Source organism: Nerophis lumbriciformis, linkage group LG29 (assembly GCF_033978685.3).
Source record: "Nerophis lumbriciformis linkage group LG29, RoL_Nlum_v2.1, whole genome shotgun sequence".
NCBI classification, from domain to species: Eukaryota; Metazoa; Chordata; class Actinopteri; order Syngnathiformes; family Syngnathidae; genus Nerophis; species Nerophis lumbriciformis.
The window spans coordinates 18,278,283-18,295,000 of record NC_084576.2 but is presented as its reverse complement, the minus strand read 5'-3'; the positions used below and the strand labels follow the sequence as shown (position 1 = coordinate 18,295,000).

The 16,718-nt window shown below is 41.3% G+C and overlaps 2 protein-coding genes across 2 annotated transcripts in view; one reads left to right on the top strand and one right to left on the bottom strand.

The window, feature by feature from the left end:
• Positions 1–3,463, top strand: part of ptdss2 (phosphatidylserine synthase 2) — a 26,398-nt gene extending 22,935 nt beyond the window's left edge. Inside the window, exons 11-13 of the mRNA XM_061924879.2 lie at positions 258–403; positions 476–661; positions 2,427–3,463. Coding sequence (XP_061780863.1) covers positions 258–403; positions 476–661; positions 2,427–2,580 — 486 coding nt within the window. The 3' untranslated portion in view covers positions 2,581–3,463. The remainder of the gene's footprint in view (positions 1–257; positions 404–475; positions 662–2,426) is intronic.
• Positions 3,464–3,899: 436 nt separating this feature from the next.
• tmem168b (transmembrane protein 168b) lies at positions 3,900–15,622 on the bottom strand. The gene is made up of 4 exons (XM_061924878.2): positions 14,088–15,622; positions 10,802–10,944; positions 10,457–10,731; positions 3,900–5,209 (listed from the first exon to the last, which is right to left on the bottom strand). The coding sequence occupies exons 1-4, from the start codon at positions 15,222–15,224 to the stop codon at positions 4,662–4,664; spliced, it is 2,103 nt and encodes a 700-aa protein (XP_061780862.1). The 5' UTR covers positions 15,225–15,622; the 3' UTR covers positions 3,900–4,661.
• Between the last annotated feature and the right edge of the window lie 1,096 nt (positions 15,623–16,718).

Here is a 16,718-nt window from a genome sequence, read left to right as displayed (position 1 = left end):
TTATTAATATATGCATATGTATTATCATATTGATGTGAGACAATTCTACTTCCATATATTACCAGCTCACTGTTAAATGGTACATTAAAAATATATTTATCAAACAAAATGAACATTTATTACAACATGAACCAAAGTGCTGACATTGTACAAAAATATTGTGATTCTCAGCTGTTGTGCTTTTGTTTACCATCAATTGAGCAGTTGTTACATCATCGATTCAAAGAAATCTGCTGACTCATGGATTGTTCTTCAAGTTCCTGCTGGCGGAGTTGAACACCTTCTACCTGAAGTTTGTGCTGTGGATGCCTCCGGAACATTACCTGGTGCTGCTGCGACTGGTCTTCTTCGTCAACGTGGGGGGCGTGGCCATGAGGGAGATCTACGACTTCATGGACGACCCGTAAGTCGCGACCACACGGGACACGCGGGAGCTCGCCGGGGCTTATCGCCACCTGCCTCTTTTGGACCACAGGAAGTTCCACAAGAAGCTGGGCCAGCAGGCGTGGCTCGTGGCGGCCATCACCGTGACGGAGTTCCTCATCGTGGTCAAGTACGACCCCAACACCATCATGCTGCCCATTCCCTTCTTCATCATGCAGTGCTGGCTGCTGGGCCTCCTCCTCATCCTCCTGTGGACCCTCTGGCGCTTCTTCATCCGGTACGAACTGCACTTTAAAGGCTAGGTTGGGTTACAGTTTGTATGGATCTATGTACCATTGATATCAGTACAAAAAGACAAGTATCGGATGATATCGACTAAAATCTCCGATACAAGCCAGTTAATGTCTAAATGTAATCCATACTTGCCAACCCTCCCGAATTTTCCGGGAGACTCCCGAAATTCAGCGCCTCTCCCGAAAACCTCCCGGGACAAATATTCTCCCGAAAATCTCCCGATTTTCAGCCGGAGCTGGAGGCCACGCCCCCTCCAGCTCCATGCGGACCTGAGTGAGGACAGCCTTTTTTCACTACGGGAGGACAACAGGGTGACATGAACTAAATCATCCAGACTAGAGATACATTGTATTATTATGTTTATCTTACCTAAAAATAAATAGATATTTATTAATAACATTTTTTTTTAAAACTAAATACATTTTTACTATATTTTGCTAAAAACATCAAAATTAATTGTATTTTTATTTTTATTTTTTTCTGACTCCTTATTACATCCAGCCATACAATTTTACATTAAAATAAACATCCATCCATCCATCCATCCATTTCTACCGCTTAATCCCTTCGGGGTCGCGGGGGGCGCTGGAGCCTTAAAATAAACATATCCCCTCCTGCTCCGGCCCGGCTGCACTAAATGATAATATAAATACATTTAATAAAGTCAAATACAAATAAGGCAACAAGAGAAGTATCCTACACTTCTCTTTTGTAAAGTAAATCTGAACAGCCGACATGGGCATCTACATCAACTATATGATTTGCCTGAGAAGCTGGACAGGACATAAAAAAATAAAAATAAAAAAAATAAACATATTTGAAATAATTAATTTTAAATTATCGTAATAATTCATTTAAAATGACCATATTTAATTATTAAAATAATTGCTTGTTTATCAACAACTTTAGCATTTTATTCACTACATTTTGAAGCTCTCAGAAGCCAAGTTATGCGTGGCGCAGTGGAAGAGTGCCCGTGCGCAACCCGACAGTTCCTGGTTCAATCCCCACCTAATACCAACCTCGTCATGTCCGTTGTGTCCTGAGCAAGACACTTCACCCTTGCTCCTGATGGGTGCTGGTTAGCGCCTTGCATGGCAGCTCCCTCCATCAGTGTGTGAATGTGTGTGTGAATGGGTAAATGTGGAAGTAGTGTCAAAGCGCTTTGAGTACCTTGAAGGTAGAAAAGCGCTATACAAGTACAACCCATTTATCATTTATTATCATTATCATTCCTTAATATTTATTTATGCAAGTTTGAAGTATCAATTATCCAAACACAGTTTTGTTTGCATATTTTCAGGATGTAGATATATATATGTATATATATATATATATATATATGTGTGTGTATGTATATATATATATATATATATATATATATATATATATATATATATATATATATATATATATATATATATATATATATATATATATATATATATATATATATGTGTGTGTGTATGTATGTATATATATATATATATATATGTGTATGAAATACTTGACTTGGTGAATTCTAGCTGTCAATATACTCCTCCCCTCTTAACCACACACCCCCGCCCCCCCCCACCTCCCGAAATCGGAGGTCTCAAGGTTGGCAAGTATGATGTAATCGGAAGTGAAAAAGGTGTATTGGGACACCCCTGATATTGTCATTTAATGTCCAGTATGTAACTATTAGAATGTGTCTGTCAGGTGAGGTGTAAAAGTGAGGTCAAGGTTAAAGATTGTCTACTTTGCAGTGACATCACACTCCGCTACAAGGAGACACGGCGCCGCAAACAGGAGGACCCCGCAGACAGAGATCGACCTGTAGGCAACGGCAGCACAGGTGCTTCGTCAGGGCGAAGCAAACTGAACGGCGCCTCCGACGTCCTGAGACATAGGAAGTCCTGAGTGGCGGCCTACAGCATAAGAGGATGTAACACCAGGACTAGAACTGTGTGCCAGTGCCTACTGGAAGAAAGGCAACTAGTATTTAGTAGGCTTGGTTTTTGTTATTTAAGGTCTTCTAGTGCATCACCTGACACCACAGTGCTACCGACGATGACACCAACGCCATTACCAGACTGAAACATGACTGTAGACATACTTTTATTTTGGTGGGGCAACCTCTGTATGAGTTCATGTTGATGATCGCACTTTCACTCAAACCGACAAAAACATTTAAGTTTTTTCGTCCTCCTGCCAAAGCCTTGTCGCTCCTCTCAGGACAAACGTTTAAGAAGTAAGTGCTGATGTTGTGCAACGTGTACCTCCGTACATGTTGTCTGTCTGGGAAAGCAACAGTCAGAGCTTCATTGAAAACCAAACTTTCCTCTTCTATCTTGTTTTTTTTTTCTTATGTTTTGAGTAAGTTATCACTTAAAAGAACAACTCGCTCAGCTAAAGCATAACATTAATTACTGAAGCCATAATTTAAAACCTCACCAAAATTAAATGTATTTTATTGCACATTTTATTTCCTTTTTGTTCCAATGTTATAAAAAGTACATTGTTGTTTTTTTCTACATTCCAGAGTTGTACTTAAAAGCATAAAGGTGTATCATCTGCTGCAACTTGCAATAACTTTAACGTCGGTCTTAATTAAAATGTCCTCGATGCCGTTTCCACCTCGGCTTTGTGTAACATTCAAGCCATAAGTGGAATTTTGTTGTTGTAGTTCCGCCTGTAGCCACACGAGGGCAGCGACTTCTGCCTGCCTTGCTGTAAAAAAAGGAGTTACGCTTCTGTACAACCAAATGTTATGTTTTCAATAAAAAACAGAGAAATAGTCTAATCTACAGCTTTGTGTGGTCACATTTTAGGAGTCGTGTAAAACTATTGCATCACATTAAATGTCTGATTAATGTTTGGTGTACTTGGTAAAAATACTTCCGTATTTGCGGTATGGCAGCGCCCTCTTGTGGCGTTGTTTAGTACTGCCTTAAACCAAAAGGAGATGAAGTGCTTCGTTTAAACTTAAGCCACCTCCTTCTGAGTTTCATTCTAAATGTATTAATGTTGTGACTCTAATGAATGAAATAAGGCTTCATGTGCGTTGAGTGTTGGTACAACTATTTTAAAGTTAGGTATTCGGTCACCGCCTGATTCGTTGGCGCAGGCCCCAGCATGCGCAAACAAAAATCGTTCCCAACTTTACGATTCCCCCCCCAAAAAATATATGTATTAGGTAAGTGTAATAATACAATTATAAAAAGGTAATTTAACTCAAGTTAGGCAAATATATGTATTATTTTATTTTAACTGGTTCGCAAAAGTATCTACGATTTCAACTTCCGGTCTACGCACAGTCGGCACACAAGACAGCAACGACCACAGGGGGGCACTGTTACGCCGAAAAAGACAATCGTGGACATTTGAGTCAGAGGGTCAGTTAAAAGAGCTACATATTTAATTAAAGGAAGCTTTGCCGTTAAAACATCCCAAACGTGACCTGAATAACATCTCCATTCTTGCATAGTTTCACTTTGTCAAACGAGAGAACACTTGTTTCAGTCCAGAGAAGGTCCCTGAATGCATCGTGCACACACACAAGTGCAACAGTTAAATGGGAAAACAAGTTTGCTTGGACTTCTTACAACATAAAAGTATGATTTGGGTCTTACACTATTAGACAAAGCACTTTGGTGGAAGGCAGCACAATATCAGTTTTAGAAAAAAGGCACACTGGAATTATTTCAGAAAAAAGTGCAAGCTAGTATCAATGGGCATCTTTCAATATTGTTCAAGGAAGACTGTAAATACCTCCAGTACAAGATGTCACCTCTTTTCCTGACCTTTCCCCCCCCCCCCCAACCCTCAACTTTAGCAATTTAAATACAAAAATCTTAATATTCCAAAAAATACATCTGTGTGCAGAGTTCTTTTTGTATTCCAATATAAGACTACCCGTGTAAAAAAATAGTACGGTCTTGCATTTGGAACAATATGGTATTTCAAAAAAAAGAAAATCAGTAACAAAATGGATGTCGGTCTTAAGAGCGGACCAGCTTGAAGCCTTGTCCCGTGTCCAAGATGGCGGGAGGGAACCAGTTGAGCTTGACGCGCTTGAGGCACCTCAGACAGGCGCTGCACGGCCACAGCAGGTTGAGGCCGCCGCACCACAGCGCCATCTGCACCACGGGGTAGGTGACGCGCGGGAAGTACGCCCTCCAGTGGTGCGTGACGTCGCTGCCCGTAGGCAGGTGCAGCGTGTAGTCGCTCCAGTGTCGGGACACGCCGTAGGCCGCCGACACCGCCCTGCCCCGCTGTGACCACTGGGTGTCGCTGTTGGGGTTGCAGTTGTACTCCACCCACTGGGACAGGAAGTCGCCCGTCTGGGGCTCCGGCTGCTCCACGTCGGCGTTGGCGGCGGCCAGGGTGGCGCCCTGCACGGCCACGTAGACGCCCTCCACCTTGCGGACGTCCTTCACCATGGCCGCTGAGTTGTGGCAGTCCAGCACGAGGACGAGGCGTGAGCAGAAGCCGCCATTCTTCTCCCTCCACCACTTCACTATCTGGTCCAGGCGAAGCGTGTCTCCCCCTGCAGGAACGTATTGGAACTGTCAACACTCGGCAATGCACTTTTTCACACTTTCAAACCAGTCAAATGTTCGGATTAGAAATAAACATGTCAGCTTTATGTTATTAACATTTTCTCCTTCTCTGTTGGCCCTTTTATTAGAGTTTTTACCGTATTTTTCGGACTATAAATCTCCGTTTTTTTCACAGTTTGGCCGGGGGTGCGACTTATACTCAGGAGCGACTTATGTGTGAAATTATTAACACATTACCGTAAAATATCAAATAATATTATTTAGCTCATTCACGTAAGAGACTAGACCAGTTGTCGGCAACCCGCGGCTCTTTGATCACTCTGATGCGGCTCAGCAGCTTACTTGCTGAACCCCCCAATTTTCCCGTGAGACTTCCGGATTTCAGTGATTCTCGCAGAAAACTCCCGGGATTAATATTCACCGATTTCACCCCTACGGCTATAATTAGGGCGTGCCATGATGGTATAACATTTGGCGCTCTCTACAACCTGTATTAACAGCGTGCCAGCCTAACACTTGTTATACAATATACATCTAATTGCTTGCACACGTACGTGACAGCAAGGCATACTTGGTTAACAGCCATACAGGTTACACTGACGGTAGTTATATAAAACAACTTTAACACTCTTACTAATAATGCGCCACACTGTGAACCAAAACCAAACAAGAATGACAAACACATTTCGGGAGAACATCTGCACCTTAACACAACATAAACACAACAGAACAAACACCCAGAACCCCATGCAGCCCTGACTCTTCCAGGCTACATTATACACCCCTGCTATCACCAAACCCCGCCCCCACCCCAACCCTGCTCCCTCACACATCAACCCCCCTGCCCCCCCTCTCTGTGCGTCGGTTGAGGTGGGCGGTGTTTGGTAGGGGGGGGGGTGTATAATGCATCCCGGAAGAGTTAGGGCTGCATGGGATTCTGGGTATTTGTCCTGTTGTGTTTATGTTGTGTTACGGTGCAGATGTTCTCCCGAAATGTGTTTGTCATTCTTGTTTGGTGTGGGTTCACAGTGTGGCGCATTATTAGTAAGAGTGTTAAAGTTTTTGTTTTTTTATACAGCCACCGTCAGTGTGACCTGCGTGGTTGTTGACTAAGTATGCCTTGCTGTTACCAACGTGAGCAAACGAAAGCCCCTTACAACATGTGGCTGATCAGGCACCCTGGTTGTAGTGGGCGCTATATGCTGTACCATCACGGCACGCATGACGCTGACAAACGCCATTAATTTAAAACCCGCGTGCCGCACCAGCTTTCAAATTTCACATAAAGGTGTAAGCGTGTCTGAGACCCCTGGTTTATACATAGCGCAAAGCAAAAAAAAAACTTTGTATGCAGTGTTATATCATTTAAAATTTCAAAAAAATTTTGCGGCTCCCATTGTCTTCTATAATTTGTGAAACTGGTCAAAATGGCTCTTTGACTGGTAAAGGTTGCCGACCCCTGGACTAGACGTATAAGATTTCATGGGATTTAGCGATTAGGAGTGACAGATTGTTTGGTAAACATATAGCATGTTCTATATGTTATAGTTATTTGAATGACTCTTACCATAATATGTTACGTTAACATACCAGGCACGTTCTCAGTTGGTTATTTATGCCTCATATAACGTACACTTATTCAGCTTGTTGTTCACTATTCTTTATTTATTTTAAATTGCCTTTCAAATGTCTATTCTTGGTGTTGGATTTTATCAAATAAATTTCCCCCAAAAATGTGACTTATACTCCAGTGCGACTTATATGTTTTTTTTCCTTCTTTATTATGCATTTTCGGCCGGTGCGACTTATACTCTGGAGCGACTTATAGTCCAAAAAATACGGTACGTTTTTTTTCCTAACAGTATTTTAAGGCCATTGAAATATTATCTGAGGGCAGCAAATGGCCCCCAGGCCACACCTGCACGAAGCCCTCTGTTATCGCTGTTAATTGGTTCCAGAGCTGACCGTGTTAAACCATTTACAAACTGTGAATTATAAATCAAATATTTGAATAGAGCAGAAGTGCCCACACATTTCCTAGCAGAAATAAAAAATAAAGCTTGCGGGGGCCACTTTGATTTAGGGCTGCAACTAACGATTCATTTGATAATCGATTAATCTGTCGATTATTACTTCAATTAATCCATTAATAATCGGATAAAAGAGACAAACTACATTTCTATCCTTTCCAGTATTCTATTTTAAAAAAAACAGCATACTGGCACCATACTTATTTTGATTATTGTTTCTCAGCTGTTTGTACATGTTGCAGTTTATAAATAAAGGTTTATAAAAAACAATACATAAAAAAAAAGCCTCTGCGCATGCGCATAGCATAGATCCAACTAATCGATGACTATATTAATCGCCAACTATTTTTATAATCGATTTTAATCGATTAGTTGTTGCAGCCCTACTTTGATTGTCCATTAAATGATAAATGGGTTGTACTTGTATAGCGCTTTTCTACCTTCAAGGCACTCAAAGCGCTTTGACACTATTTCCACATTCACCCATTCACACACTGTGTCTTGCTCAAGGACACAACGGACGTGACGAGGTTGGCAGGGGGTGGGGATCGAACCAGGAACCCTCAGGTTGCTGGCACGGCCACTCTACCAACCGCGCCACGCCATTAAAAGATACTAAAACCAATACAATGTAGGTCTATCAATATATGCTAAACCATCTGAACACAACATCCACATCTCCATTAATTCCCTAAATTAAGCATTTTAAAGCATAAAAATGGCTAAATAAAGTAAAAATATCAATACCAAAGTAGTGTTGGCCACTTTAGCATGCTAACAGTTAACAGTTAAAGTCATATGACTCTGTGTTCGGCTGTAAAATTGACTAAAAAAGTCAGCACTTTAATGTTAGTATGCTGAAAGTTAACACATGTCAAGTACCACGTTTCAGGATATTACTTATGTGTTTGGCTGCAAAATGGACTAAAAAAGTTAGCATTTTAATGTTAGCATCCTAACAGTTAACATGTGTCAAATACCAAGTCATATATATGACTGTGTTCATCTATAAAATTGGCTGAAAAAAAGTTAGAATGCTAATGTTAGCATGCTAAAAGTTAACACGTGTCAAGATGTGTTGGCTGCAAAATCTGCTAAAAAAGTTAGCACGTTAATGTTAGCATGCTAAAAGTTAACACGTGTCAAGTACCAGGTTAGAGGATATTACGGATGTGTTGGCAGCAAAACCTGCTAAAAAAGTTAGCACGTTAATGTTAGCATGCTAAAAGTTAACATGTCAAGTACCAAGTTAGAGGAAATTACGGATGTGTTGGCTGCAAAATCTGCTGAAAAAGTTAGCACTATATGTTAGCATGTTAAAAGTTAACTTGTCAAGTACCAAGTTAGAGGATATTACTGATGTTTTGGCTGCAAAATCTGCAAAAAAAAGTTAGCACGTTAATGTTAGCATGCTAAAAGTTAACATGCATCAAGTACCAAGTTAGAGAATATTACGGATGTGTTGGCTGCAAAAGCTGCTAAAAAGTTAGTACTATATGTTAGCATGCTAAAAGTTAACACATGTCAAGTACCAAGTTACAGGATATTACTGATGTTTTGGCTGCAAAATCTGCAAAAAAAGTTAGCACGTTAATGTTAGCATGTTAAAAGTTAACATGTCAAATACCAGGGTACAGGATATTACTGATGTGTTGGCTGCAAAATCTGCTAAAAATGTTAGCACTATCTGTTAGCATGCTAAAAGTAAACATGTCAAGGACCAAGTTAGAGGATATTACTGATGTGTTGGCTGCAAAATCTGCTAAAAAAGTTAGCACTATATGTTAGCATGCTATAAGTTAACACGGGTCAAGTACCAAGTTAGAGGATATTATTGATGTGTTGGCTGCAAAATCTGCTAAAAAGGTTAAAACGTTAATGTTAGCATATGCTAAAAAAGTTAGCACTATATATTAGCATGCTAAAAGTTAACACGTGTCAAGTACCAAGTTAGAGGATATTACTAATGTGTTGGCTGCAAAATCTGCTAAAAAAGTTAGCACGTTAATGTTAGCATGCTAACAGTTAACACGTGTCAAGTACCAAGTTAGAGGATATTACTGATGTGTTGGCTGCAAAATCTGCTAAAAAAGTTAGCACGTTAATGTTAGCATGCTAAAAGTTAACACGTGTCAAGTACCAAGTTAGAGGATATTACGGACGTGTTGGCTGCAAAACCTGCTAAAAAAGTTAGCACGTTAATGTTAGCATGCTAAAAGTTAACACGTGTCAAGTACCAAGTTAGAGGATATTACGGATGTGTTGGCTGCAAAATCTGCTAAAAAAGTTAGCACGTTAATGTTAGCATGCTAAAAGTTAACACGTGTCAAGTACCAAGTTAGAGGATATTACTGATGTGTTGGCTGCAAAATCTGCTAAAAAAGTTAGCATTTTAATGTTAGCATGCTAACAGTTAACACGTGTCAAGTACTAAAGTTAGCACTATATGTTAGCATGCTAAAAGTTAACACGTGTCAAGTACCAAGTTAGAGGATATTACTGATGTGTTGGCTGCAAAATCGGCTAAAAAAGTTAGCACTATACGTCAGCATGCTAAAAGTTAACAAGTGTCGAGTACTAAAGCTAGAGGATATTACGGATGTGTTGGCTGCAAAATCTGCTAAAAAAGTTAGCACGTTAATGTTAGCATGCTAAAAGTTAGCACGTGTCAAGTACCAAGTTAGAGGATATTACTGATGTGTTGGCTGCAAAATCAGCTAAAAAAGTTAGCACTATATGTTAGCATGCTAAAAGTTAACACGTGTCAAGTACGAAGGTAAAGGATATGACTGATGTGTTCGGCTGCAAAATTGACTAAAAAAAGTTAGTACTTTAATGTTAGCATGCTAACAGTTTACGTGTCAAATACCAAGTCATAGTCATATGCGTTCAGCTGCAAAATTTGCTAAAAAAGTTAGCACGCTAAAAGTTAACACGTGTCAAGTACCAGGTTAGAGGATATTACTGATGTGTTGGCTGCAAAATCTGCTAAAAAAGTTAGCACTATATGTTAGCATGCTAAAAGTGAACAGGTGTCAAGTACTAGGTTACAGGATGGTCAACAACCACGAGTCTCATTTGGAATGGACTTGAGCACAGTTTCCTCTAGTGGCCGATACAACTGCGACATTGATATTTTTAGCGCATTTTCCTGAATTGAAAACCGCTTCTATGGTTATCATCACACTTTTGGTGTGCGCTCACCTGCCAGCGCCCACTCCCCAGAGGGGTGCGTGTGTCCGCTGTAGAAGACCACGTAGGTGTCGTGGCGAGGCCCGTCGGCTGTGCGGAGCTCCATGAAGGACTTGAGCTTGGCCTGCAGAGCCTCCAGGGTGACGCCGCTGGTGGAGTAGTCGCAGCCGAAGGTCTCGATGAGGTGGTGGGAGAAGAAGCGCTGGATGTTGTTCAGCATGGTGGTGGAGCGCAGGTTGAGCTGGTGCACCTGGCCGGGAGGCAGCAGCGTGGGCTGACCGTCGGGACTTGAGGGCAAACACAGGTGTGGTCAAACAGGAAGTGGAGACCTCGGGTGAGGGCGTGACGGGGACGTACCTGCAGTAGTTGGTGGGGACCACCACGGCGTAGCCCACGCAGGTTCCTCCCAGGCTGGCGGCCAGGTCGTGGAACAAGCCGTGGAAGACGGCCTCCGAGGGGAAGAGCAGCAGGAAGATGCCCAAGAAGATGCTGCTGGTGGGCTGCACGCCACAAAGCAACATTTTAGGAACCGCTTGATGTTTGCAACCTTTATGCAGATGCCTGCTGAGGAGGTTTTTTTAATAAAATGGTAGTGTGTTTTTGGTTGCACTGTTGTGAGAATAGGATATAAACAAAGTATAAACACTTTCTAGGCCCCATTATAACAGACTAATCCTGGTGTATTAACATGCTTTTTCCATGGAATCGCTTTTTTTCATTTTTAAAAATGTGTTTCCTATTTTCTGTAATTATTTAAATGTTTTTGGATTGAAGCATTATTTTTGGTAGTGTTATATCTTGCCTTGACCACAGTGCAACCATTTTATTTTATACATACAGTCGTGGTCAAAAGTTTACATACACTTGTAAAGAACACAATGTCATGGCTGTCTTGAGTTGCCAATAATTTCTACAACTCTTATGTTGTTTGTGATAGAGTGATTGGAGCACATACTTGTTGGCCACAAAAAAACATTCATGAAGTTTGGTTCTTTTATGAATTTATTATGGGTCTACTGAAAAAGTGAGCAAATCTGCTGGGTCAAAAGTATACATACAGCAATGTTAATATTTAGTTACATGTCCCTTGGCAAGTTTCACTGCAATAAGGTGCTTTTGGTAACCATCCACAAGCTTCTGGTTGAATTTTTGACCACTCCTCTTGACAAAATTGGTGCAGTTCAGCTAAATTTGTTGGTTTTCTGACATGGTCCTGTTGGAACACCCAATTGCGCCCAAGACCCAACCTCCGGGCTGATGATTTTAGGTTGTCCTGAAGAATTTGGAGGTAATCCTCCTTTTTCATTGTCCCATTTACTCTCTGTAAAGCATCATGGTGTTCCTGGGATTAAAGGCCTCACTTTTTCTCCTCCAAACATATTGCTGGGTATTGTGGCCAAACAGCTCAATTTCTGTTTCATCTGACCACAGACCTTTCCTCCAGAAGGTCTTATGTTTGTCCATGTGATCAGCAGCAAACTTTAGATGAGCCTTAAGGTGTCGCTTCTGGAGCAAGGGCTTCCTTCTTGCATGGGAGCCTCTCAGTCCATGGCGATGCAAAACACGCTTGACTGTGGACACTTGACACCTGTGTTCCAGCAGCTTCATCGCAGACCTGCTTTTTGGTGGTTCTCGGTTGACTCTTGATCATCCTGACCAATTTTCTCTCAGCAGCACGTGCGAGCTTGCATTTTCTTCCTGATCGTGGCAGTGACAAAACTGTGCCATGCACTTTATACTTACGAACAATTGTCTGCACAGTTGCTCTTGGGACCTTAAGCTGCTTTGAAATGGCTCCAAGTGACTTTCCTGACTTGTTCAAGTCAATGATTCGGTTTTTTTCAGATCTGTGCTGAGTTCCTTTGACTTTCCCATTGTCACGTTTGTAACCGAGTCTAATGACTGCATCACATGAGCCCTATTTAAATGGGCTCAGTGAAGTCAACAGGTGTTGTCAATCATAATCACTCACATGAAGTCAAGAGGCCATGCCATGAAGCCAATTTGATTTGATTGTAACTTTTCTACATCACCAAAATTGATCATGTATGTTGCTGTATGTATACTTTTGACCCAGGATTAGAGATGTCCGATAATGGCTTTTTTGCCGATATCCGATATTCCGATATTGTCCAACTCTTAATTACCGATTCCGATACCGATATATACAGTCGTGGAATCAACACATTATAATGCCTAATTTTGTTGTGATGCCCCGCTGGATGCATTAAACAATATAACAAGGTTTCCCAAAATAAATCAACTCAAGTTATGGGAAAAAATGCCAACATGGCACTACCATATTTATTATTGAAGTCACAAAGTGCATCATTTTTTTTAACATGCCTCAAAACAGCAGCTTGGAATTTGGGACATGCTCTACCTGAGAGCGCATGAGGAGGCTGAGGTGGGCGGGGTTGAGGTGGGGGGCCGGGTGTATATTGTAGCGTCCCGGAAGAGTTAGTGCTCCAAGGGGTTCTGGGTATTTGTTCTGTTGTGTTTATGTTGTGTTACGGTGCGGATGTTCTCCCGAAATGTGTTTGTCATTCTTGTTTGGTGTGGGTTCACAGTGTGGCGCATATTTGTAACAGTGTTAAAGTTGTTTATACGGCCACCCTCAGTGTGACCTGTATGGCTGTTGACCAAGTAAGCCTCGCATTCACTTCTGTGTGTGAAAAGTCGTAGATATTATGTGATTGGGCCGGCATGCAAAGGCAGTGCCTTTCTGTCAGCTCACTGCTTGTGTATGACCGCCAAACATATATCCATCCTGCAATGGCGCCCCATAATAGACCTGCTGTGAACCTGTTTTTATGTTTTATTTATTCTATTTTATTTATTTATTTTTTTATCGTGTTCTGTTTGTGTTGTGTTGTGTTTGCTCGGTACCCGTATTATCTTTTAACCTGCCCATTGTACAGCACTTTGGCTACCCCTGTGGTAAATTTTAAATGTGCTTTATAAATAAAGTTGATTTGATTTGATTTGATTAAGGTTTATTGGCGCTCTGTACTTCTCCCTACGTACGTTTTAAAAAGTCATACATTTTACTTTTTGAAACAGACACCGATAATTTTAAAACCGATGCCGATGATTTCCGATATTACATTTTAAAGCATTTATCGGCCGATAATGTCGGCAGTCCGATATTACCGGACATCCCTACCCAGCATATTTGGTTACATTTTCAGTAGACCCATAATAAATTCATAAAAAGAACCAAACTTCATGAATGTTTTTGGTGACCAACAAGTATGTGCTCCAATCACTCTATCACAAAAAAATAAGAGTTGTAGAAATTATTGGAAACTCAAGACAGCCATGACATTATGTTCTTTACAAGTGTATGTAAACTTTTGACCACGACTGTATGTATATATATATATATATATATATATATATATATATATATATATATATATATATATATATATATATTTTATAAATATATAAGCAATATTATGCACATTGTAAGCATGGATATGCAAACTATATAATTATTTTTCTATTAGATGATAAAACTCTTGGCTCCATCATGACTAGATGGATGAGGTTGTCACGACAACGCGGGTGCATCGTATTAGCCTTTGATTGAACCGACCAAAATAATGTTTGTTGGACAAAAGAGGAAGTGGAAGGTTACCTGCCAGGACAAGACAGCGACGGCCACGGTGGAAGCCAGCGTGAAGAAGAGGAGGCGCTCGGAGATGAGGCAAAAGTGTCTCATGCCTTTGGAAGCCATGACTTTATCCAGCCCGCTGACCCCTGACCCCTGGCTCAGACACACCCTCTGGCAGTCGCTCAGCTTGCTGTGGAAGCCCCACACGGTGATGAAGAACACCATGTGGCAGATGGCCCAGAGGAGCACGCACGCCACGAAGGCGGGGAGCGTCAGGTACCAGCGGTCCAGCTGACTCAGCACCTGGGCCGCCAGGACGGTGAAGACCACCTCCAGCAGCAGCAGCGGCAGCAGGCAGAGGCGGCGCCACAAGCCGCGCCGGCGCAGGAACGGCTGCCAGCGCTCGGTCACGGAGAGGCCGCTGAAGTAGAAGTCGAGCAGCGGGTCGCAGATGAGCAGGCCGAAGAAGCAGCCCAGGGCGAACTGGTTGGTTCTGACGGGGAGCGTCTTGAAGAACCACTCCGCGGTGATGACGGCGAAGCACAACAGGTTGGCCAGCCCCAGCATGGCCTTCATCCTTAGGGACACCATGACGACAGCGAGGGCCAACACCAGCACCGTGACGCTCAGGGCCATGCGGAGGAGCAGCACCGTGCTGGCGGCGGCGAAGCCCACCAGCTCCAGCCGCTCGGCCGAGGTCAGAAACGCCGGCCGGTACCGAGCGCGGCCCAGCATCCTCTCCAGCAGCGCCCACAGCGTCCTCAAGGACACGCTGGACACCAGCAGACCCTTCGCCACCTGCTCCTTGGCGTCTCCCTCCAGGGCGGGGCTGTTGATGAAGCACAGCAGACCCAGCAGGAAGCCGAACCACAGGTGGAGCAGGTGGAGGCTGAGGCGCTCCATGTCCAGGTAGTAGTACAGCACGCTGGCCAGACCCAGGACCAGCAGAGCCAGGATGAAGATGACCAGCAGGGTGGAGTCGGCGGTCTTCTCCCAGCGGACAAAGAGGCCGAGGCACAGCGCCACCAGCAGGTTGAGGCCGGACAGGTAGCCCAGCCAGCGGACCGAGGACCACATGCTCACCTCCCCGTTGACCTCCTCCAGCCGGGTCATGGCCGCCTGGAGGCAGTGGCCCACGCAGTAACGTAGAAAACGCAACATTCTCAGCCCGAGTCGTCAAATCCACGTACTCCCAAACAAACGCAATGTTTTACGACATCGGGCTACATTTACGACTTTGGAGTGAAGGCGACAGCTAGTGTTTAGCCACCAAGCTAATGTAGCCAAACTAGCTAGCCGAGCTAGCATTAGCGTCTTTCGCCGGGTCGACGTTAATAACGCGCATAACAACATTCAGGGTTAAGTTACGAGCGACATTTTCTCTTCCCTTCATAAAACTTGACACCCGTAGAGTTATTGGCTTTGTAAACATGTAAAGATATCAAGTGAACGCGACCTATTGACAGTTCGTCAAGAGACATTTCCGTCCAGGAAGTTTGGACGCGTCAAAAGTTTTCAAACGCCATGATTGATGAGTTGCAGCTACGGCAGCCGCAAAGCAACAAAATGCCTTTGTAGGAATTGCGATTTTTTTTTTTGTGGTTCATTATTAAATTAATTATTATTCCAATCTGGTTTATTATATACAGTACAGGCCAAAAGTTTGGACACACCTTCTCATTTCAATGCGTTTTCTTTATTTTCATGACTATTTACATTGTAGATTGTCAATGAAGGCATCAAAACTATGACACCTGTGAAGTGAAAACCCTTTCAGGTGACTACCTCTTGAAGCTCATCGAGAGAATGCCAAGAGTGTGCAAAACTGTAATCAGAACAAAGGGTGGCAATTTTGAAGAAACTAGAATATAAAGCAAGCTTTTAGTTATTTCACCTTTTTTTGTTAAGTACATAACTGCACATGTGTTCATTCATAGATTTGATGCCTTCAGTGACAATCTACAATGTAAATAGTCATGAAAATAAAGAAAACGCATTGAATGAGAATATGTGTCCAAACGTTTGGCCTATACTAATTATATATATATATATATATATATATATATATATATATATATATATACTACATACATACATACAAACATATTATATACATATTTACAGTGTTATATATATATATAAACACTGTAAATATAAACACTATATAACAATTTATACATATACATATATTTATATGCACATGTATTTAAAATATTTAAAGACAAAAAATATATATTTTTTTCTTTCTTTTAAATATTTTAAATACATGTAAATTTAAAGAACGACAAAAAAAATACATATATATATATATATATTTTCTTTCTCTTAAATATTTTAAATACATGTGCATATAAATATATTTATATGTATAAATTGTTATATAGTGTATATATTTACAGTGTTATATTTATATATAAACATATTATTTATATATTTAGTGTTATATATATATATATATGTAAACTGTAAATATAAACACTATATAACAATTTAAACATATTTATATGCACATGTATTTAAAATATTAAAAAAAAGAAAAAAATGTATATATATTTTTTGTCTTTCTTTAAATATGTTAAATACATGTGCATATATATATATATATATATATATATATATATATATATATATATATATATATATATATATATATAA